The following is a 25602-nucleotide window of genomic DNA, read 5'->3' on the forward strand; positions in this document are numbered from 1 at the left end:
AAATGTTGTATTTCTATTGTCCTTTGGAGAGAGATGGTTGATAAAAACATGGGCATACATTACACATCCAAATGTGATGAAACAACATGTTGTGGTGTTATACGAGGTCATATCTTGACCCGCAAAGTAACTTCCTGAAATCTCACCATGAGGTTGCCAGGGAGTCACCATGTCTTTCCTAAAATTTCAATCTATTGCTTTAAGGTCCAAAAGTAGATAGTAATGCCGCCACAAAAAGGCTTGAAGCTACCAATAACCTACTAAATGACTAATTTACCATAGTGCTACTTTTCGTGTGAAACTGTGGCAGTAAGTTTAACTATTCAGCTTTCAAAGAATGTAGGAATCCCAGCCTTATTATTTGACATTTTATCAGGCTTTCCTCATTGTCCTCGGATTACCATGCAGATGATAGCAAACCCTTTCATTTATCAACCCACTCTCAAACTCTCAGCAGCTGTCCTTAATGTGACTCATAGATTGCTATTTTTACCCCCTCTGAATAATCGTGATGCATCCATGTAGCATTAGGCCACATCTCCCTTATCAACCAGCCCATCATCGCTGACATTAACAGAACTGTGTTAACTGACCATTTGTGTGTGTCTCTCTGTCCCTCCCAAATATCTCTCACTGTATTGCTGTCTTTTATGTTGTGTTTTTCCTCCATCATATCCCACTCTGTCGCTCCCTGGTTGGAGGGTTTGTGATTATCCTACCGTTTAAAGAAAGGCATGTCATTGGGCTATTAGCCACACAAAGCGTTCTAATCACACCTAGCGATAGCTCCTGATTTACTCCCACTTAATTACTCTGTCTGGTATCATTTGACCTGGATATTGGACTACTGGTAGTACCAATAACTCCTTATGTTAAATTGCCTCAGCAATTTGAGGAACACTTGAGTATAAATTATATTCAATCACTTGGAATACTTTCTAGTCAGTCATCAATAATGTTTCTTAACATTTACCCATTTACCATATATCTGCCATATCTAACTCATATAGCTTTGTGTAGTCTTCTATGATATATATAATATATATATATATATATAAATATATATATAAATATATATATATAAATATAAATATATATATTCTGTAACCACATGCCAATGTGCATATTATAATACTTTTCAGTAATGTTTATTACAGCTGTTGTAAATGGGGCACCACTGGATTATGTTGGCAATTTTCGAGTTCCTTAAACTTGAATCAGAGCATTCATGATCAAAATCAGTTTGAAAATGATACAATTGAAGTAGATACGGATACCATCGCTGAACAAAAACACTGAAGCATTTAAATGTCATATTTGTGTCAAACTGATGAGTTTGAGAGAGATGTGTTGAACTTGTTGGCAGTTCATCAGCAACATCTGTGACTGAGTGAATCCTTACCTCCTGCTCTCAGAAAAACAATAATATCCAAAATGTCTGGTCGGTCCAGTCAGAAAAGGTATGTGTTTCAATCAAAAGAGGACGAAATCCTAGAGGGAAAATGAATAGTGTAGTCAGGGAGAAAAAAGGAACATGACACAGAGAAACGACGAGGCTTTCCAGTTAGGCGCTGTGGAGCTCGCCATGAGGCCACTGTGTACATTCCTGCAGCTAAGAATAGTATCCTGGGCCACCGTGACTGAAGCCAGGCCTCTCATGTGACACAGAGCTGTTTGGTACCCAGTTGCCGGCTTTACAGCTCTGCCAGGCTCCAGTGTAGAGAGCGTTTACAATAGCCAGGGGGGGTCTTCACAGGGTCCTGACTCAGCCATCAAGCCCACCCAAGCTGGTGTTTAATCAAAGTGTCCCAGACCTGCTAACCCTGGTCCATCTCCCTGTGCTGTTTAAGTCCTCCCTGCCTCCTCCCTCATGTAACCCAGGATGAAGTAAATATAGTGCAGCGCTGATGGGCCAGCTTGATCAGGAGAAACAGCTGTAAGAAATGGGCTCATTGTACATATAGATGTGGTGCTGTATCTGTGCATTGGTTCATGCACAACTGGAGATGATTTGTGTTACTATTACTGTTACAGGTGTCAGTTACATTGTAACAATGTATGTGTCACATTGCCATATAGCATCCATGAAAATAGTTCAGTTTGCATTAGCAGTAACATACAACTCTGATAATGTGTTAGTGTTTGTATCCACTGGTAATGGTGGACTCTGCCGCGAACAATGAAAACTACCAAATGGTGTGAGAGTGTTAGTACAGTGAAGGCTATAGCTCGAAAATATTGTCCATATATCAAAAAAAGGGTTTTATTTCATAAAACTCTGAAGGATTATAACTTTAAACTCTTCTGTTCTTAAAACAAGTGAAAACATCTGGCAGTGCAGTGACACTACTTCTACTTGCTTCTACTTGCTCAATGACAGATTGAACAGATTGAAATGCCTTGATATTATGGAGATGTTTAACAGTGTCATGTTAACAAAATTGTGTTTTTTAATGCAGACTTATTTTTCTAATTTAGCTTTTTTTGATACTGTACTTTCACCTCTAAACATGATTGAGACTAAACAGTCTGAGAAGGAAAAGTGCACCCACCTCATATCCACATTGAAACCAGAACCTTTGATTAAGTTATTATTGCTTCATTTTAAGGAGTCGGGAGCCAAAGCTGGGAAACAGTGATACGGAGCAACACACAGTATGCTCTGATATATTGCTGAAAGATAAGCATTTTTTAATACGGATATAATCTCTTGTAACATTATTTCAAGTCACTGATGGGAAAGATTAAAGGAGACATTTAATATAATCTCTTTTTATGTCATAACCCTATGTTTCCACTCATACTTGACGGAGAGATATGGTTCATTTAAGTCTCCATTTCCTCAATGTTTAAATCTCTAACTTGTTATTTCTTTATTTTACTTCAGCCCCCATCTTAATTGAACCCCTTGCAGCTCTTGAGGTTGTGAGATGAAATATTGTCAGGTTTGTTTAGCGGCATATGACAAGGAACTGGAGTTACATGTGGACAGATTAAATGACAAAGTTGCAAGAAAGTGAGCTGTCAGCAAGTCAGACATCATGACATGCGAGCACACACAGCTTTGGTGAATTTTGTCACACAGTGAAATCCTACACTGTTACCAGTTACCAAGTGACAGCTTCATGCTCATAGATTATGGCGTGTCCTCCAGACTCCTTCAGGGGGAAAGCACAACATCTGACAAAGACCAGTTCCTTAATAAATGCAGATTGAGGCGCAAGATGAAGATGATCATTCATTCATCTTGCTGGCCGAAAACCTCACTTTATTCCTCTAATGATGGCTTGGGGGACATTTATATAACTCTACTGTTGGAGCTCATTGAAGATGTGCAGCGGTTACTCTTCATTTTGAACTATTTTTATTCTAAGATTTTTTTTTATCTAATAAAAGCCAAATGAAATGAAAATGATGATTTATATTTTGAATAAATGTAATGGTTTATGTTTGCTTATGATATGTTATAGCAATAATTACTCAAATTCAGCAAAACAAATTCTATAAAAGTATATTTTGATTTAAACCTTTTAGACCTCAGTTCACGTAAACAGGCCAACACACCATTCTCATTATATAGTGAATGCTATTCTACAGTGGCAGCAACAGTGATATATCGTATTCCCATGAGGCTATTGACACCCACTGTTGTCATACTATTAAAAACTCATCAACAAGGCACACTGGGTAGCATGCACATGGGCAGTGTTGTTTATTTTAAGCCACAATAACGTTCTCCTGCTGCAAATACTCCCAGTGCCAAGTGTGTATTCATCCGTGGCTGAAAATAGTCCCATACAAATACACTATTTACTGCTCTTTGAATAATGCTTGCTAACAACTACAATGACCTGCTGTTTTAAGAAGTTCCATAGGCTTTATTTTAACTGAAAGTATATAATCATCATCTGTTTAAATGCATTTTTGTACATCTTCAAGAATGGCTTCGCTTGGCATTGAGACAAGCTGCAGTGGGAGAGTCGCCCACTGAGAGATGGAGCACCACATTGTTGGCTTATAATCTTTTTATTAGATGGATGATAATAACAAAATGGAGTGGGACCTGTCCTTTGAGCCATGCTTTTGAGGTGAAACACGACTTCACATGACATTAGTCAGGTTTAATGAATCCATCATTTGTCACCTCGCTCTCGAGCTCCATTCACATCAACGGTCACGCCTCGACAGGAAGTGACGAATGTAGCCACGAGCGTGACGAACGGCTTGTTCGAAAATACAACAAGGAAGTGACCGTTTATTGTAAAGGAAAATAATCACCGGGATAACTTCTCCTCGAGCCGGGGGTGTCGCTTCGCTCGGCTATTGGGTTCCGGGGGGTAAAGTCACCGTGGACTTGCCCGAGAGCCCGTTTCTGATCGTCTCGAGGGATTCTGCTTATAGCCAGCTAGCTAGCTAGCGATGAACACGGACGTGGAATTTCACATCAGGCAGAATTACCCGTGGACCAAGCTTCCAGCTAATGTCAAACAGGTACCGTGTTTAAGTGTTTCCACGGGGTTGAGGTGAGAGGGGGGCACCGCTGCGTCCCGGGCGGTGAACATGTCAATGTCACGGCGGTGCACTCTGTCATACGAGCAGCTGTCAGTGTCGCACGACTCGCCAACCTCCTCTGCAGTCTTTCACATTCATCCGGAGCCACAGCTGGCCATCTTTACATTGCAGCCATTGAAGCGTCGCTGCATCACATGACAGCCTCTTTGATATGTAGCGTCACATGATTTTAGCGCGTGCATGTCAGTTGCAAATATTGGATTCACACTTTTGTGCTCAACTATGTCGAAAATCACTCATTCATTTACTATTATATTCTGTTTATATCCCTCATGCGGCATACAACGTCACGTTGTGCCATTACTCCAGCATGTCGGGGTTCAGTGGACGCAGGTCTATGTGCCCCTTTTGTAACTGCCTACTTCCTTGTGCATCCTCACCAAAGATGGATTAGGCTTCTAAGCAAACACATTGGGCAACTTCCCAGATGCATCATAACTCCAAGGCCCCCAGACCTTAACAGTTTTTTTGATGCACCACGTTTCCAAGGTCTTCTTTCCCGATATAGACTTTGACATTACAATTAAGGGTACTTTTATAATCTATATTTCTTACTTATATAAGTTTTTAAGTTCCAGAGGCCGGAGGTTGATGTGGTCCTATAAACAGAGTCTGTGGTTACTGAATGAAAGTACAGGAACTGATGGCAAAAACAGCATGTTTTATTTGAGCAAATTGTGCCTCCTAGCAGATGAATAGAGCCATGAGCATCACCTGTGTGCTGTGTGTTTTTGCTCTGCAGAGTGTGGGGAACTCTCAGCGTGAGTATGAGAAGCATGTGCTGCTGTACAGCATCCGCAATCAGCTGCGATTCCGGAATAACCTAGGTGAGTCATATTTGCCCCTCATTTAAGTCCCATACTACTGACGCATCATGATTAGTTAGAGAATAAAAAAAATCCTGTTGCATTAAATAGCACATGTTGCCAGTCCATACACTCACATGCCTTATTCTTGAATAAGGCATGTGAGTGTATGGACTGGCAACATGTACCCACAGTTCCCAGTGCTGCAAAACAATACATCTTATTATTTAGACTGCATTGGTTTTTACTTGGTTTATAGATTGCCTGGAAATGTTACTGCATGATCACTCTGCCCTGGCTGTGACCTGACTGCTGTGTGTGTTTTATGAGCAGTGCGCCACGTGAGGAAGGATGAGCGCAAGTATTATGAGGAGCTCCTGAAGTACAGCCGGGACCACCTGATGCTGTACCCCTACCACCTGTCTGATATCATGGTCAAAGGGCTGCGAGTCACTCCGTTCTCATATTACATAGGAATCATGGAGGTAAGCCACTTCTGCTGCATTGCCAAGCAGAAAAGGGAAGATGGGTGTTTGACGTGGAAAGGCTAAGCTTCAACCACTTTTCTGTTATGCAGCTTCTCAAACACCTGCTCATCTGTCTCTGTGCACACAGTATGTGAAAGCTCTGGCGGATTTAGTCATCTAGCATTGCTTTCTTCTGAAACCCACGACAACAACATGGGGATTTCACATTTTCATCTGCGCTTCCAGAACAATGAGCTGGTAAACTCAAAGCTGAAGAGCAGGAATTCTTATTGTGCTCCAGCAAAGATTCCCTAATTGGTTTGGGCACACCCAGTGTTGTTATTTTTAATTGAACAATGTCTTTCGTTTTGGCATCCCTGAAAAACGCATAATAAGAAGGATCTGAGCTTTTAACAAGCCCCTCCTGTGTGTGTGCTCTTTACTTGGAAATATAAAACATTCTACGATAAAGGCATCCTTTTTGTGCAGCTGCACCTTTGTCAGTATGTATAGAGGACAAACCTGATGTCATTGGCTGGAATTAGTGAGTCCTACACCTACAATTACATGTTGAAAATGTTGTCACATGCCACACATTACCACCGCTATGAAAAAGATGTGTTCAGTTGGCCTATTAAATGTTCTTCAGTTTTAGAGGAGTGTGTGGTGTAATGTATTTCCTCTGTTGATGGACTTTGCATCAGTCAGGCACTAGGTGTCAGTCAGTGTCTAGTGAAGCTTCATGTACCAGCTCAGGGACACAGAGGACTGATCCCGGGACAAACGCATCCAGAGAAAATCTTTGCTGTGTGCTCTGCAGACAGTTTGGGCTTTGTCCAAAGTAATGCACCTGTAATTTAGTTACCTCTGTTTTTTGTTTTGTTTTTTTGCACTTGAAGCTGATTACATGTGTATCGTTTATTACTTTGCATGATGCCCTCAGATGTATATCCATAACTTCACACAGAGATGGTGGGATGCGAGCTGTCATATTAGATTGTTCCCCATTCAGCATACTTCCCATTTCATTAGATCACATGTGACTAATCTGCCCAGTGTTCTTTCTTATGATTTAAACACATGAACAAAGACAAACCATTTAGTTTTCAGCTTATACTCAAAAAGGATTCACCCTATTCCCTAATCGTGCTAAACTAAACTTGACTAAGCTTCCAGTGTGACCACTGAACGTTATGTCATATTTGTATAATCCATTTTAAGCACCTAATGTAAATGGAGTGTAGAAATTAGCATGGCCGTCCAGATCTGCTAATCCTGTTATTAATCAGAGGCAGAGGGACATTAAAAGGGAAAGGGGAAAATGTATTTAATTATTCTTTTCATTTTTTCTCCTGTCTTGCACCTCCAGGATATTATGAACAGTGAGAAGAGTTACGACTCCTTGCCCAACTTCACTGCTGCTGACTGTGAGTTTTCTGTCCTCCTTTTTTCTGTTTCCCCCCCTTCTCTCCCACACTGTTGAAATCACTTTACTGTTGTTCTGTGAACCTCCCACTCCTGCCCTTTTGGTCTCTCTGGTCTGTTTTTTTAATATCTTTACCAGTTTTTGTTTTCGAAGAGCGTCAGTGTACGAGGTGGGAGAACAGTCACACTTAAAGGATTTCTGATTTATAGCGCCTATTATGTATGTAACTAGAGCTGGAATGATAAATTATTCGATTGACAGATAGTTAACTGGTTTGATGAATTGTTCAAGTATATATTTTTTTGTAAGAGTATCTGAAGTAAATTAAGCCAATCAAAATGTTTTTTTTAGGAAGTTGGGTAAAGATTGGCAGCTGTATGGCAGGCTTTTGGAGGCAGTAGCTTATGTCTGTTGCTCAATTTTCTTGACGGATGTACCTGTTTTTCCAAATGTTTTCAGTCTGCTTCTGTGCAGTGAAGGCTTGAGTTTTCTTAGAAAGCTTTGGCTTCACACTTCTTCTCTTGTATAAAATACAAATCTCACACTTCTTTTGAACATTTATGAGATAAATAGTTTTCAAAGTCCAATGACTAACGTTACTTATCAACGTAAAACATGTATTTGTATTTCATTACCGAACCAGAGCATGGCCAAGTGGTTTTTGGATTGACTGATATAAATCCCATTTTATGGTGAATCCAAATTTCTTCTCAAAAAACAAAACCGTCGCTTTTCTGCTACATCACAGAGGAGCTTTGTTCCTCAGAAATTATTGCAAAATCCAATTAAGATTGCGTCAAAGATGAAAGTCAAGTGTAAGGGCAGTTGTAGCATTCTTTGACTTACTGCTGTCCAGTGAAATGGGCTTTGGCATTGGCCTGTTGGTGACTCACTCCTGACTGTACAGGACCTTCACGCTGTGGAGACAGAAGGCTGCCAGCTGGCTGTTAGAGCCGCCCTAGTGGGGGCTTCTCTCCTCTAATCTCCCTGGAGGCGTTTTGGAAGCGTGTCATGCAGAAGTGGGTGGATGGAGAGCCGGTGAGAGTGTGTGTGTGAGAGTTTTCCGTGGGCGGATGTTTGTGTGTTGTGTCTGTGTCTTGGTGAAAAGACAGGATACGTGCGTAGGATTCTGCTGCGTTAGGAGGTCGAAATGCGACTTGTCCCTGTTTGCATTGGCAGCCATTCCAGCACATTCTGCTCTGCCCCTTCCGGGTCTGTGCATCATCGGCTAAAGGAGGGGGTACGGTGGAATTTAGAGCCAAAATGTTCATACCTCCACCACTATACAAGCTATAAAACTTGCTGTTTTGAGCCAGTATTTTCTCAGACACAGACTATACGTCTACATTTAATTACAGATACAAATGCGCTCACGCTTATTTTCTTTAGAAATACCGCCTTGCAAGGTGTGTGTGTGTGTGCGTGTGCGCGTGGATTGTTTCAAAGAAAGTGTGTGAGTATGTGTTGACATACTCCCTCAGCACAGTTTGGATGAGTCACTGTTGCAACTCGTCAAAGTTACTCTCCAATATGAAGTTGGAAATATCCAGAATTTTTTTCGCAAACTTCTTGCTGTAATTCTTTGTACTAGTTTTTTTATAAAGCCTCAGAGCCTGTAATTGAAAAATGCCAGAGAGACTTTTGCAGCTGCACTGCAGCCAGATTTATTTGCCTTAGTGTTGATGGCCAGTTACTGAGTTCATGGCCAGTTACTGAGGCATGATTGAGTTGTATTGGCTTGCCCATTTTCTCATTACCCCACAGGTCTGCGGCTGCTTGGCATTGGGAGAAACCAGTACATTGACCTCATGAACCAGTGCAGGTCTTCCAAAGTAAGACATGTTTCTAATATAGCCTTTTAGATCAGCATTCATACATTAAGCTCATAGATTTGTTAATTTTTGCACATTTAATGTAAAAGGCATATGGGAAATACTGAATATTTAATACAGCTGTTTCTCCCCTGATTGGGTGGTCAACAACAAACCGAATATCAATTCTCAATATGCAGACACAGCCTCATAAATGTTACATTTACCATTTTTTTGGGGAAATATTTGACCACCATTGTCTTAAGAATATGTATGCAATATGAACAAAATATACATGTTTATGAGATGTATGTGACTCGATCTCGCCTCCCGCTTGTCTTTGTCAGAAATTCTTCCGCAGGAAATCAGCGCGGGATCTGCTACCGCCCAAACCAGTGGAAATCTCTGTGGAGCCGTGGTGGACGGCACAGACAGGCTATATCACCGAAGACGATATCAGGGTGAGTTAAGATCATTGCTTCTTTTTTTCCTGCGTTTTATTGATAATAGGCATGTGTATTACATTTTTAGTGATAGCAGGCTGGGATGGATACGGTGGGACGAAAATAGTCAGATTTATTGACATTAAGATAGTTAATTTCTTATATAGACAATACAACTATATTGAGGAAGGTCCAGTTTATTCTTTACATCCTTCATTTTGATGAAGCCACATGTACAGGTATGCTTTAATATTGTGTGTTTTGTTGTTTGTAAAAGCAGATCTGTTCTCCAGGAGAGAAGAAAGCCATTGATAAGATGATAGATGCTGGTCCTCAGCTGGCTGGATCAATGGAGTACATTGTGGTCTTAAGTAAGTATCTCTCACATACTGTGTTCCCTTTTAAGACAACCATATCTGAATACATCAAAGTCTGAATTAAATTATATACATATGTATAATACAGTATGTATGGACTTCTGGAGTTTGGGGCAGCTCAAGTTTTTGCACAAAGACTTTTTTTCTAAATTTGATTTAGAAAAAAACAATTTAGATCCAGTCTCCTTTAGCATTTTGTCCCAGCCTTGCATCTGGTTTCACCAGGAATTATGGAAATAAGTGGCCTCCAAAGGGCTGATTCTGTTTCTCAGGGTAATAATATAAAAGGTATTTCTATATAAAATTCAAGAAGAATTACATTTGTTCGCACTCATTGATTTTTGAAATCTTTGAAATTCAGGTAGCAAGGGACACATGTCTTTTACAGCTGAAGTTTGAACATAGTGGCTGATACTAATGTTGCAGTTCAAGGCAAGTGTAAATGTGAAAGATGAAGCACAGAGACCAAGTTTGTGTCCATGCAGTTTAAATATCAATTAGAGAAGAGTCATGACCCTCGTCCACTGGAGTGCTTATGACTGGGTGAGAACCAATACAATTAAATACAGGAGGCAGGATTAATACAAGTAGCTGTGCAAATTAGATTTGATAGGCTCATCTTTATTTCCACTATTCTCATTCATGCAATTTTCTGTTCACACATGAACAACAACTTGCTACTTTTTATTGTAAGACAGCGATGTTAATGATACTATTTTGATCAAAGTTGTCTCATGATAAGTCCTGTTTTAAAGCCTCATGTGGACGGTGCACACTTGGTTGTGTGTGTGTGTGTGTGTGTGTGTGTGTGTGTGTGAACCTCAAAGTCACGTTTGTGGGCCCTCTCACCCTAAACGACGGCGTTTTGAGGGTGTTGTCTCTTCACATTATGCACTGCTTCTCCCGCAGTGCTCGTCTGTAAGCCCATGTGTAATGCAGCCTCCGGCGGCTTCCGCTCAGTTCTTTCGACTTGAGCCCCCAATGTGCTGATTGTAGAACACAAACAAGCAAACGGCAACGAGGGCTCTGGCTGGGCTCGTCTCCATGACATCACGCGAGAAGGACTCAGACAGACATGTCTCCGTTCTCGGCTGAGATGGACGGCATAGCGCTTTATTTAAAAACATTTATTTTCAAGAGTTATCTACATAATTGTTGTTTGTGTTTGTTAGTCAACAAGAGGCACTTTCCAAAAGGTTTGGAGTGTTTTATGCAAGTTTTTAATTTAGAGAAAAAAAAAAGAATAAAAAAAGAAAGAAAAGAATAAAAAAAATGCTAAAACTGTTTTTTACTTTATATTTTTTGTTTTTGTTTTTTACTATATATATATATATATATATATATATATATATATATATATATATTAGTAAAGCCTTAGATACTATGTCAAACATGCTAACACACTACTACTGTATGTTTTTTTACTGCAGGCTTGTACAACCGGGGATTCATTTACTTGGATGTTCCCATATCTGATGACAGCTGCATCTCAGGTACATCAACATAAGCGCGTTTATGGGCAATGGACTAATCTGAAACTATGCCTGATAGTGTAATTACAGATGCTTACTGTAAAAGAAAAAGAACAATTTCATTCCAAAATGAAACCATGTAAAAAATATTTGTGGAAATATTTGTACAGATGTTTGTCACTGTTTGTGTTTTAGTGCCCCCGCTGGAAGGCTTTGTCATGAACCGCGTCCAGGGCGATTACTTTGAAACGCTGCTCTACAAAATCTTTGTGTCCATTGATGAGCAGACAAACGTTGCAGAGGTAGGCAGTGTGTGTGTGTGTGTGTGTGTGTGTGTGTGTGTGTGTGTGTGTGTGTGTGTGTGTGTGTGTGTGTGTGTGTGTGTGTGTGTGTGTGCGTGCGTGCGTGCGTGTGTGCGTGTGGTGTGTATATCAACTTTTCAACCAATTCCTACGTTTCTCTTTCTCCCTCTCTCTTAATCGTTCCTCCTCCTGTGCCTCTCAGCTGGCTAACGTGTTGGAGATCGACTTGGACTTAGTGAAGGTGAGTATCCACTTGCTGCAGAACGTGCATGTCCCATTGTAATGTAAAGACTGCAGTGCTGTTTTTCACAAGAGGAGGGAAAATGGTAGATCTAAAATTGACACTGTCAAAACAGAGAGGTAATTTCTTCTGGTTCCATTGTGGTTTGAAAGAGATTTTGAGAAATGCTTTTAGCCTTTCAGGATGCTTTACGGCACACAGTGTAGCAGTCAAAACAGATTTTGAGATGTAAATTATGCATAAAATCTGAGAGATTAAAATGTTTTTCCCCCCGTTTCCTAAATGCTCCCTATCAGACACAGAGCCAAATTCCCTCTCAGTTTTGTCACTTCCAGTGTGAAGAGCTGAACTCCCTTGTCATTGCATCCCTGCTGCTGAATCGTAGCACTTAAGAGAAATGGCTGAAGGCAGCGTTTGCTCTGATTCTCCTGGAGAAATCCTGTAACTTCAGAGATGATTGCGATGTCTGAGAGGTTTTCTTTGTGCAGAACTTTCCCTTTGTGACTCAAGTTCAACTTCCTTGTGTAATGACTACCTCATGGCCTGAGCCACTTTGCTGTGTTTCTTTGGATACAATAAGAGGAGGGTTAAGAGTAGGGATGGGTATCGTTTGGGTTTTTTCCGATACCGGTGCTAAACCGATACTTTTAAAACGATACCGGTGCCTAAACGGTGCCTGAACCGATACTTTTTTATTGCCAAGGCAATTTTTTTTCCTGGAAGCCCCACCCCCTCGAGCCCCGCTCTGCATGCAGGCATACAGAGATCAGAGCAGCGAGTGCGCTCTGATCCGCGCTATTTTAATAATCGGTTTTAGCGTGTGGGCACCGCGCTACCCTTTTCTATATCTATATATCTATATACCGTGCAACTTTACAGAGTACTGTAAAAAAAAAATGTATTTAAATCGGCTCAGGCACCGAAATCTGCGTTGCTTTTCGGTCCGGTAGGTACCGGACGTGTTGGTTCTCGGTACCCAACCCTAGTTAAGAGTTGACCTCAGCTAGCACCTCAGAGGTGTTGTAAGCAATCACCACCGTACTTAACTAAGCTGGACTGTTCAGCAGAAATCAAATATTCATCTGCAAGGCAAATCTTGAATTAAGGAGATAATGAAAATGTAACACTGTGTACTTTGTACTTTCACTGTGTAACACGGTGTACTTTCCACAAAACAGTTTGCTGTTTTGTGGAAAGTACACAGTGTTAACTTTTTTTCTCTTTTTGGTCACCGGTCATTCAATAATTGGCTTTTTAAAGTGGATCATGTTGGTCATTGAGAGAGCATCCCCTAAAAGAGTATTCACCTAGTGTTTAGTGTCTTTTGGTTCCAGCCATCCAAGCCAGGACTAAACATTCATCCATTGTTTTAAAGCGTGAAAACACTAACAAACACCTTCAATTCATGTACTTACCGCACTAAACATATGCAATGTAGTGTCTGTTGTGTTCACTGCAGCTAGCATGGACATCAACAGTAAGCGTATGGTTTTGATATCAACTCTTTTTACTCCAGCAATCATTCAGTATGAAATATATGGTAAAAAAACAAGTTCTACCATTTCTCCCCAACCACAGCCTCAATACATTTAGCTGTGAGTAGGTGGTACTGTTCACATTTCTCTTTCTTTCATCATTTATCATTCCTCACCTGAAGTATAACTCACCTCAGTAGTAACGGTCCAAGAGGGTGACAGGTCACAGGTCGATGATATATGACAGTGAATGACTATCAGATTTTTGTGGATCAAATGTCTTTTGACTGTTTTTACTGTGCTTCATCAGAATGCAGTTTCCATGTACTGTCGTCTCGGCTTCGCTTTAAAGAAAGGTCAGGTGATCAGCTCAGAACAGCTCCACTCCTCCTGGAAGAACGCCCCGTCTGTCAACAGACTCAAGTATGTGCAGGAGGCCAATATCAACCATTCACCACTTCTTAGAATAAAACTGGAAGTGTTGAACCATGTTTGCCCATAAACTTGGTTTAGTTTACATTTGTTGAAGCGTCTTTCCCCCACAAATTTAGTTAACAATGTTAAAATGTTTCTCGTTATTTATTTTCATACTGGTGTTAGGATATTTATCTTCATGTGGGAGGAAAATTGCAACTGTATCCAGCATCTATTCGTCCACCTAGTAAATACTTAGCTATATAGCTATCCATCAGGAAATATAATTTATTCAAAGTATTTGATTAATTTTCATTTACTAAACCACTATTAGGAGCACCATGGACCCTCAGAAGATGCTGCTGTCCTGGGAGCAGGGCAGTCCTGTCATGGAGGGAGGCTCCTCAGCCACCGACACCGACACCACCAGTCTGGAAGAAGGTCTGTGCGCACACGTTGCTGTGTATGCAAATTAATACACATCTTAATGTCTCTTGATATATTCAGAACGTGTAAAGCACGTTCTGAATATCTTCAGAAGTTTTGAAGCAACTTTGCTAATTAATCCCCAAGAAAGCATAGCTATGCTTCTGAAAGAAATCTTACATTAATATGTGTTTTGTTTGACTTTATTATGTATGTTAAGGCGGAACTATTGCTCAGACTAACAAATTGGTTAACAAAGTCGATTTTCGACAACCACATTTACATGAGAATTATTGAAAGAATCATAATGAAAATGATTTGAGGCATGGTTTTGGTTGGTCTATGTAAACACATGCAATTTTAATGAATTTAAAAGCTCATATGCTCAATTTATGAATGATACAACTTCAGAGTTGTGCTGTTTGATGCTGCATTGATGTTATTGCTGAGGGTTATTGCTCTTGTTGCATGTATTTTTGTTACTGTGTCTCTGTAGCAGACACAGGAAGTGTTAGCAGCCTAAGCATACCAGCTGCACCCACAAAGAGGATTGCCTTCCTCTTTGACTCCACTCTCACAGCCTTCCTCATGATGGGCAACCTGTCTCCGGTTAGTGGCTGGATGTGTACATGAGAAAATGCACAGAAGGCTTAATCGAGATTTGTACATGGACTGTATATCTTAATCCCTCCCTCTTGTGTCCTCCTATCAGAACCTGAAGAGTCATGCAGTGACCATGTTTGAGGTGGGTAAGCTGTCTGATGAGACTCTGGATACCTTCCTGGCTGAGTTAGAGAAGGTGAGCAATGGAAACAAAGAAAGTAAATACTTGCCAGTGTATCTAGTAAAGCCTTTGTCGTGAAACACCAGAGGATACTAAATCAAAGTAGAAAATACATTATAGGTTGATGTGTACATTTTCACACTGAACTTGAATGTATTTCCTGGTTTCAGGTGGAGAGCACAGCAGAGGGCGAGGCCCAGCGTTACTTTGACCACGCTCTGACCTTGAAAAACACCATCCTTTTCTTGCGCTACAACAAAGAACTCACTCAGGACCAGGGACCTGATATCCCAAATATAGGTAATCATACAATTACGCATGCAATTATGGACAAATACATGCAAGATCCAGGTGGCATACACCAATACATTTGGTAAATTGGCAGCTTGGATCCTAGATTCTTTTTGTGTGTTATGATGCAGCTAGCATGCTGGTTTTGGTTTATAAATGTTCTGATTTGCCTTCACCGGCAAGCTAATGCAATAGAAAGTCATATTTTTGTCTGCTGTCTGCACACAGTTCCCTTTGGGCTTATTAGTAAGTATTTTGCCAGACATCATTTATTATAAAAATGCAGCCAGCGCTTTGTTATAATTGTTAAAAAATATTTTATTAATCCGCCAAAATTAGTCAGCCAGAAATGTAAGGTGAGAGCTGGGACGTGCAGAGTGAACTCGATTAAAGTGTATAATTCAAAGCACGAACGGCTTATTATCGTCAGTGACAAACAGAAATGTTTCTATTGATCTAAGTATTCAACTAATTCAAGAATATATTTAAAAAAAATCTATAATGCAAATAATGTTAGAGGTTAACTGACACTAATTGTCAGTAAATCAGCAGCTAACACTTTCTCCTCCATTTTCATCTTGGCTCTATTATTGAAAATATATTCTTAGCTACCATTACCACAATTGCCGCAAACAACTACTGTAAATGACTCCTATTCAACTACTTAAATTTGCTCTATGGTCTTCAATAATAAGTAATGAAGCTTTTAAACGTTATATTGATGGGAACGTTTTTGGAAGCAACAAAAAGGAAGTGGATCTTCTGCATGTGCTTCTTATGGTGAATTGATATCACTCTCGGCTGTCTGTCTCCCCTCATCTGTGTCTGAGTATGTTTTCTTAAATTGTCATATACTCCTGTCAATCCAGAGGGAAGCTGTGTTGTTCTCCAAAGCAAATCTCTGAGTTTCCATGTAACAACTGTTGGGCCACCAGATGCTGTCTGTGTGGTTTGGCCTCATCTCTGATTGTCTTATCTCTCAGTTGTCTTCAGCTGCTCCTCCAGGAGGCGCTGAGAAGCGAGCGCACTGAGGGCTCTCTGGCTGAAGCTAAACTAAACTGCCGGCAAAGACGGATAATACTATTAATAACAACAACAATGTTAATAATAAATGATTATCGCATTACATAAATCAGCATCCAAACCTCCTTTAGAAAATACAGTATGGAGCAGCGCCCTCATTGCATCTTATAAATGGCTTTTGTAAGAGTTTGTTCCACTCTGTTGTGGAATAAATATAAACATCTGGTCCTTGACCTGCTTTACTGAGTTTCAGTCGGTTATTTGCATTTGTGAAACTCAACTCTTGTACTGATTTATTAATTAAATTATTAAATTTTTTCTTTATAAGTAGGAGGGAAGAGGTAATTATTAAATCCAAGAATGTCAAGTGCACACATGTCCTTTGAGAGAACAATCTTGACAGAAGTCACCTTGGAGAGAAAACTTCGAAACACCACAGCTATGAAGAAAGAACCTTTACTGTGCTTTCTGGATGCTTTTGGGCTATATCAAATATATGTATTTGAATTGAATCCACTACTTCAACACAGTTACTATTTGATGCATCCACACTTGGCATATTCATTTACATGATCTTTATTTGCTCTCTTCCAATGCTTGTTTTAAAGGAATAACTGTCTCATGCCAGTGTGTATTTATAAGTCTTCCGTCAACAACTCGTTAACTGAGCTTATCACAAAGACTTGGAACGGGGGGATTGGGGGTGGTGGGGGGAACAGCTAGTCAAAAGAAAACTATAAATACAATGAATGGCTCTCACTGCTCAGCCTATTTTGTATAGAAGTTGTAACTGTTCCTGGTTTTCCCCCAACTAGGCTTCCCCTTGGACATGTTGCGCTGTGAGAGCCTGCTGGGTCTGGACCAAGCCACCTGCAACCGTGTCCTCAACAAGAACTACAAGCTTCTGGTCTCCATGGCGCCGCTGAGCAACGAGATCAGGCCCATCAGCAGCTGCACGCCTCAGGTATGACGCCTGGAGGAAGGGAGAGCAGAGGGGATACTTGTGTGTGTGTGTGTGTGTGTGTGTGTGTGTGTGTGTGTGTGTGTGTGTGTGTGTGTGTGCGCGCTTGCTTCGTGGGCACTGAGCCTGCAGTTGCCCCCAACAACAAGGCTATACAAAGAGGAAGGGAGGCAAGATTCATGGGTAATTATTCTGCCTGGCCACACTCCAGCTTTCTAGCTGAGCTCAGAGAGACTGAGGGAAAAAAAGTTAAACTCTTGTTGTGCCATCCATGCTGCTGTTTATTCTCACACCGCTTGGACTCAGTGAAGTGTAATTCAGTGAATTCTTTTCTGTTCAGTGAATTTCTTTTATCTCTAATAAACATAAAAAACAAACAGACACAACCAGTAGAGTGCAGGTCTCCACTAGATGTGTCTGCAACAACCACTGCTGTGATTGAATGAATACAACCCACAATTGGCAAACCCCCTGTCTAGACAAACGTGTGCTGTAAGTTGTGGTGTCGCAGCAACCACAAAACGTTCTTGAGCATGCAGTCGTCTCAGGATGCATACCCATATGTATGCATTAGCTCTGCTTCTGTACACTTACACATGTTTGTTTCTCCCGGCAGCACATTGGCCCGGCTATCCCTGAGGTCAGCTCCATCTGGTTCAAGCTATACCTGTACCATATCACCGGCCAAGGCCCGCCCTCTCTGCTGCTCTCAAAAGGCTCCAGGCTCCGCAAACTGCCAGACATATTCCAGGTGAGCCCAGACTAATTATTAATCAGGCAGGTAGGTTAAATAAGTGTAGGTCCACAGTTGATTTAGTGTGCTCATACAGATACTGTATAAGCTAAGAAAATCTCTTTGACGTCAGATAAGAAAAGCCCTACATGTGATAAGAACAACATCATTTAAAGCCTCATCAAAGATGTCATTGGACACTTTTTTATTTATTTTGTATTTATTTTGTAATTTATGATTTATTTATTTGAATTTTCTTCATATAATATTGAGCAGTGAGACACGATACAAAGATTAAAGTAGCTCAAAAAACACATACAACTATATGCATCCTCACAAAATATAAGAATGTCAGTGAGTTATAGTCGTAAAGCCCAAAGCAAAACTAATTTAAACTACTTGCAAAAACAGGAAGAAATAAAAGACAAAAATGTATTTGTCTTTGATTCTCCTCCTTTTAAATTTTAACCTTGCCGTTTCATTTGGTAATCAGAGCACTGAAGGTCAAATTCAATGCAGTTACCTTCATTTCTTAACAAATAAATCACTAGTGCAGTCATACTGAACCCTGCACCTGCACTTTCCCTCCAAGGCTTTCTGATAGTCTTGGAATTTTTTAACTATCCTGGGTGCGACAGGGAACAAGAGAATTTGATAATGTGAATTCTCAGGGGAGGAAGAGTAATATCAGGCAAATGGATAGTTTTATTGAAACATAGCAGCATGTATTTTTCTACTTGTTGTATACTTGTAATTTTATTCAATTTAACAGGGTTTTTTCACAGTGAACTTAACTGTAGGATTTCCTTCTTCACCACTTTCAGAGCTGAAAATAATCAACGAAACAGAAAATAAATAACAACTTAATTTCCTGGAAAGGATCTGTCTCAGTTATGACATGAAAAATCTGTCAGGGTGGAGATTTCATTATTTTATGTTTGGCGTAGTGAGACTTTGGCAGTATGAATGGTGGAAACATTTTTCCTCTAAATCAACTCCACCATTGTAGAGGACCAGAGTGTCTTAATAAATACAGTATTATATGAAAGACATTCTTATAATTATTGGTAATCACTCACCTCAGTATAGTGAGTGATGTTGTAGAGCTGGTGTACACTATCACCCCAGTCTGGATGGTTCAGTGATTAGCAGGTATGGAAAAATCCTTTCCTTGACCCGTTTTCTCTCTGTTCAGGTTTACGACAGGTTGTTGATCACCTCCTGGGGTCACGACCCCGGAGTCGTGCCTTCATCCAACGTTCTGACAATGCTCAACGATGCCCTCACACACTCTGCTGTACTGATCCAGGTGAACATATGAGCTCTACTTTTACAGTGTGGTTGTTTCAGGATGTCTTTTTTTTGTTTTGTTTGCTTCGTTGCTTTAATTTGAACATTGCATCATATAATGTTCAAGTAAATGGAAATGTATTTTTATAGCACATTGAAGGCTGACCAAAGTGCTTTACATTTGTAGGCCAAATAAAGCAAATAAAAGCAGGTCAACAGGATCTGATGTGGTGGAGTAGTTTGTGCTACAGACTGCACTGTTATGTATCTACTCTTTGTGTGTTTTCAATAATAACATTTAGTGGCACTGTGTGTATATATAAACTGTACTTTATGTGTGTGTGTTACCCTCAGGGTCACGGTATGCACGGCCATGGAGAAACCGTTCACATCCCGTTCCCCTTTGATGCAGAAGACCTGAAAGGAGGTGAGTTATTATATGGAGATAAAGCTTTAATGTCACTTAGTGACAGCCTAAATGCAATGCTAATACACGATTCGATCAAAGTAATGCAGTGCAAGACTTAAAAAAAAAAAGAATGTTAAGAAGAGATTTTGCTTCGAAAAGCTCAAAACTGCGGAATGAGGGTCAACATTTATTTTAGAAAGAAATGGCAGACTTTGTTATTTGAGGATTCTCATTGCTATTCATGAGAATTGGGGGTGCAGTAGTTAAAAGCCACACTTGTTTTACAATTTTGTTTCAAGAATGTTGTTGTTGTTTTTTATGTGAAACTTTGTATGTTGCTGCCTTGGCCATGTTACTGCCATATTGTGGGTAAATTATGGACCTTATCTCAGTCAGACTCAAATATTAGTTTTTGGCTTTGAGGGGATTTACCTCGTCAAACATCATAAAAATAATTAGAATCCTCTGAGATCCTTCTCTTGTGAATTTGTGTGCGAAGCTTAACAATAACACTCATCCCTCCAATACATTTTCTATCACAAAAGTACACCCTTTAAGAATACCATGCTACACATACATTAATAGTTAATCAGATTGAGTGCTGACCTTTTAAGCTAAACTCACATTGTTTGTGTTGTCTCCTCTTCCTGTGCAGAGTTCTCCTACTCCAACATGTGTGTGCACAAGGCGTTGCAAACTCTGAAAGAGAACGTGGACCTGGAGCATCAGTGTGGCTACATCACCATGCTCAATGCCAACAACCGCCACCGCCGCAGGGCCAGCGACAGTACTGAGTGCAGAGGTGCATGTGAGAGACATGAATTAGTAACAATGTCCTTACCACTGATGGCAATTGGCACTGATGGTGCAAATTAGATAAAGACTGCTCACAGTCCAGTTTGATTATTCTGTTTGTCTGCATAATTGTGTTCCTTATTGTGATAGCCTTTGCTAATAGATGTGGATCGAACAGTATTAGCCTTTACCTTGCGATTAACTGATTGCATGACATAATTCATCACTGTTTGTTTATGCATATTTGATATTTATGCACATGACAGTTATGTCCTGTTTTTGTTTTAAATTGACAGACTTCTGATATTTATTCTGCAAAAGGAATGATTTGTTAAGTTGTGCATTTAATGAAGCATCATATCTGGATGGGAATCAACCCTTCTGTGCCTAATGCTTATGGAGACGTGTTTCTTTTTTTCAAGGGGACACTCATCTAGGTGGAGGCCTGGACAACAACGGCAGCACTGAGTCCTTTGAGCTTGTGACAGAAGAAATCAACGGGGAAATCAAAGGCAAGACGGACAGTAGGTCTACTTTTTTGGTTAATGTAAGGAATACTTTACACAAAATGACTGTTTGTTACTCACCCCGTGTTACCTTGAATTCTTGAAGAAAACGTTGGTTTTTCACTTGCCTCCCCAGTAAATGGAGAATTAACAAAAACTGAGAAAAGTATTAAAGACTTGTTGTTTAACAACAACGTACAACTCTATCAGAACATCTGTTTATAAACTCTCATACAAGACAACTTTCAATTGTGAGGCTTTCGTCAGTCACCGTAAAGGTGAGCAGTTGTTATACAAATGGTTATTTTTTGGGGTAAAGTATTTCATGTATATATTTTTAAATATTTTGTATCCGATGTTTGAGAGCTGGGAGAGATGGAAAAGACCAGAATGGGAGACCAGCCTATCCTTGTTAGTGGTATGTGTCTCATGTATGACACCCCATCCCTCCTCTCCCTTGCCAATCCCTTTCTTTCAGCCCTTTCATCTGAAGATGAGTGGGTCCCTCTTGAACTGTGCTTCGGCATGCCCCTCTTCTGCTCTGAGCTGAACCGCAAAGTGTGTCGAAAAATTGCCTCGCACAAACTGTGCAGCAACGAAAGGTACAAAACAACATCCTCAAGTATTTCACTTTTGATTAAAACATTGACAAACGTGTAAAGATGTGTGTTGTTGAAGTGCAAGACTTTTTTGTTGTTTCAGCCTTCAAGAGCTACTTCACTCAAGCCGGAAGCTATCGCTGAAGGTGTTGAGCTTTGTGCAGTCATTCCAGGTAAAAACACTCTGCTGTCCTTTAAGGTTGCCACTTGCAGAAAAGTAAAGAAATAACAATGTCCAGTGAAAAAATGAGTAGTCAAGTTGCTTTATTTTACAAAGTGAGTCTGTTAGAATCAATTAAAGACGGATTTATAATTTATGAATGTATCTAATTTAACTGTTTAGAAACAACAGTATCCACAGGAAGATATTTGGAGAGAGAAGAGTTTTTTTTTACAATGTGGGGGGAAACTTGTTATAAATGTGCTATCTTATATTTGACAAGTACACATGAGGAAACAATATGATTATATTTTTTATTTGAAACAACAAAACCTAATTAGGGATCCCTACAGGGTATTATTTTGAGATAAGGAGATAATTAAGTCATGATTTTGATATAATTCCACTTTTTGATGAAGCTTAAAACAATTACCAGTCACCATGACTGCTGCACCTGGCATCTATTTCATGAAACGTTTTGTTTTGAATCAGAATGATAATACAGTATAATATTCTTGCACCAATGAGTTCATCCTTATTTTGATGCTGTACATTTGCCAAACCCACAAATATATTTTAGGTAAATATTGAAACTAGTGTTTTGTGAAAAAGTAACATGGGGTTATGTGAGAGTTGGGCTGAGATAGAAATTAGGTATTCTGTTGATTTGCAAATGTTTTGGTTGTTATTTCGCCTGCGAGGATGTGTCAGGATTACGGGAGAGGGAAGAGAAAGAGACAAAAGAAAAAATTATACAAAGCAGAAAAGCCAATCGAGGAAAAAAAAGCCCAATTTGTTAGAAACGGGGATGGGCACGGTGAACGTGTCGTTTTTAGTTTTTTCCTTTGTGTCACATACGTTCCTGGTGTAACTGATCCTTTAACCTCTTCTGCATATTTTAATACATACATTTTAAGACACGTGATTTAGCGTTTGTAGCCGCCGACCACTTTGAGCAAATTTCTTTAAAGTCACAAACGTCCACTGATCAGATTTTGGAGGTTACAAAACATGTTTTCGGCCATAACTCAAGAATGTATTCATTAGTTATGCTAATTTCACACACATGTCTGAAAGGATACAATTGTGATGTAGTGACATTTTGGACAGACATGGATGTAAACTGCAACATGACGGTTGGTCACGGATGGCTGGTGGAGGCGTTCAACCGTGATGTGATAATTATAGTTTGTCCCAGAGAAGTTTATCCTTGACCCACATATCATCCACTCTCTACCTGGTGATCTGATCTGTGGCATTTGCCCTTTGTCGGCAGGACGGCATGCAGCCCGCTGACCTGGACAGTGGCGTGTCGAACCCTCTTAGCCAGCCCCCAGCGGAGTCTGGTGTCCCTCTGCCCGCCCTCAACCTCCTCTTCAAGGAAGGGCAGCTGAGGGAGTGGAGCGGACGGGCCCCTCCTCCTCTGGACATCACCGCTCTGCAGAAGGACCAACCCACATAAGCCAACCCGCTCAAAACTTCCAGATTCGGTCACAAGTAAAATAAAAAAAACGTCATGTCATCGAAAAGGACCACCCTCTCACTGAGGAAATTGTTATTTGAGGTCCAACCCTTCATCTTGTCTGTCAGTATCCAGTCAGGGGAACATGAGCCCCAGCCCTTCACCTACTGTATGAGGAATCATCCTTCTGACTGTGTTGCCAACACTAGTTCAACCCCACTTTGCTGTTCCCCTCTGTGATTCCTCATATTCGTAGCAAGGCAGTGTTATCTGTTGGAGTGGTGCTATTATCACAGTACACAACAGTGGTGCAGGTAAACAGCATAAAACCTGGAAGACCATTTTACTGGAACTCCACTGCTCCCCAACCCTACCCTTCAATCAATGGATGTTCTGTGAGAGCGGAGTGTGAAGTGCTTAATAATTGTATAGTTGTTCTCAAAATGACCCACAAAATAAACGATGGCGTAATGAACAGACATTTTCAGGAATCATTCAACAATATGCATATTCTAAGGACCACGTTTTTGGACTAATCAGACGGAGTCCAGATACAGACCCCGCTGCCTCCTTGTGTTGTCTCATGTTAAGTGATCCCATGCATGATACCGTTGCACTACTCTTACCATAAAAGAATACTTTCCACTTTACTTGTAATCAATATTGGGGGCGTTTATTATTTGCACTGTGCAGGATTTGTCCAAACCTGTGGATGAAGTAATGTCATGTAATTTCCTTTTTTTAAAACCTTGGATCCCTTGTAGTGCACACATGGTTTTAGAGCTTACCACAAGAAACTGTTTCCTCTTGGAAATGGACAGGGCATCAAAGAAACTGCAGTTTTTTAAAATTCTTTGTTATAATTTCTCTCTCAGTACAGGAGAGCACCAAAGACTTTTCTTTTCCTATATGTTATTTTTATCTTCATTTTATTCTGCTGCCTTATCATTGTCAGCCAATACAACAACAGAAATGTATTTGCTTATGTTTATTTTTTTTTTCTTCCATTAATTAGATTTGCAAATTATTTATTTGAATTTGAAAGATTTTCTAGAACCAATAAAATCAATAACATTGGGCCACAAACTACCAACCATCGGCACTGTGAAGAATTCAACAAGATTAACCGAGTGTACCTAATTGCATAAAACAGGAACAGTCAGGTCTGTGTGTTTGACCCAGGCCTGGTGCCACTGTTTCCTGCCAGTATCTCCCTGGATCAGCTCCAGGTTTGTGCGCAGGGCAGTGCAGGGCGCTCTCTCCAAGGGATTCTGTTTACACCATGTTTTGAAAAATGGGGTTTGTAGTCTAGAGAGAAGAAGGAAACTTTGCTGTGAAGGCTGTCCTAGACCCCTGGGATAGAAATGCAAATGCTTTGCCCAGCATATCAGAGATGTGATGGCCCAAAAAGTGTCTGAAGTCTGTCATGAATTTTTAGTGTGGCTCCAATAATATACTTTAAAAAAAGTACTTTTTATTGCATTTAGAATGCTAACCTATTTTGTTGAATTTTTTTCCCCTCTTTTTTTTTTTTTTAAGGAATCAGTCTCTTGCAGTTGTTGACCCATTTGTGGTTGTTGTTTCTAATAACGTGATGCTGAGATAGACAAAAAAAAAAGACACAAGGTCCTGTTGAAGCATGATGACTGTGTAGAAACTTTTGTGTGTATGCGTGTATATTGTACACCTCATTCTTGGTGTGTTTTCATACACCCCTACCTTCCACAATAAGAGCCCCGTCTACCTGCCTGTTGGTTATCTAGTTGCAGTGCCTGGTCATCTCACTTATCCCCCGTCCTCCCTCCAGGTAAACATCTACCACAGTGTTTAAAAAAATAATAATGTTTTATATGTCAGCCTATATTTTAGGAAATCTTTGTTGTAGCTTGTTTAATGGGACTGTGAATACCAATGACTGAATTAATAATGATGATGCTCTTGTAATTAAATGGTAAAAAAAAACGAAAGTGACATTCCTTCAACATGCCCTTCCTCCATCCCTGCTCCATCTCCCCTCTGCTCCAGATACATGTTATTATTACAAATAAATATGTAAAAAGTATATAAAAATATAAATAAATATGTAATAAGAACAAATTCTTTTTCCTCTCTGAAAATGTCTCAGTGTCATTTTTCCTGATCTATATTTTTAGTTTTTTTTCCACAGATTTCAACCCCTACTGGCTCCGAAATGTCACATTACACGATATTAAGTCGAATGCGGTAGATGTTTTCCTAGCCAGGTGGAACAGATGGCGTGCAAGATGCAGCGGTCCGGATGCTTCGTCCATCTGCCTCAAGTACACACTTGTTCACCCATCCTGGTAGAATTTAAATGAACACTTTGCTGAAAAACA

The 25602-nt window shown here is 40.1% G+C and overlaps 1 protein-coding gene across 4 annotated transcripts; it reads left to right on the forward strand.

Moving 5' to 3' along the window:
- Positions 1 to 4419: 4419 nt before the first annotated feature.
- On the forward strand, positions 4420 to 25266 carry fam91a1 (family with sequence similarity 91 member A1; the record flags this gene model as incomplete). 4 transcript variants are annotated; one of them, XM_079231705.1, is made up of 24 exons in its annotated part: positions 4420 to 4491; positions 5315 to 5399; positions 5712 to 5863; positions 7215 to 7272; positions 9036 to 9103; positions 9430 to 9543; positions 9806 to 9896; positions 11333 to 11395; positions 11570 to 11676; positions 11879 to 11917; positions 13703 to 13815; positions 14141 to 14247; positions 14729 to 14841; positions 14945 to 15031; positions 15187 to 15316; positions 17146 to 17294; positions 17908 to 18042; positions 19220 to 19333; positions 19669 to 19741; positions 20379 to 20531; positions 20956 to 21042; positions 21503 to 21626; positions 21727 to 21796; positions 23060 to 25266. In XM_079231705.1, the coding sequence occupies 24 exons, from the start codon at positions 4420 to 4422 to the stop codon at positions 23243 to 23245; spliced, it is 2490 nt and encodes an 829-aa protein (XP_079087831.1). In that variant the 3' UTR covers positions 23246 to 25266. The 4 variants fall into 4 exon arrangements, with proteins under 4 accessions (XP_079087831.1, XP_079087830.1, XP_079087829.1 ...); XM_079231704.1 differs by having other exon boundaries at positions 20379 to 20525; positions 20923 to 21042; XM_079231703.1 differs by having other exon boundaries at positions 20379 to 20525; positions 20941 to 21042.
- Positions 25267 to 25602: the final 336 nt, after the last annotated feature.

This window comes from Taurulus bubalis (genome assembly GCF_910589615.1).
Source record: "Taurulus bubalis genome assembly, chromosome: 16".
Lineage (NCBI taxonomy): Eukaryota > Metazoa > Chordata > Actinopteri > Perciformes > Cottidae > Taurulus > Taurulus bubalis.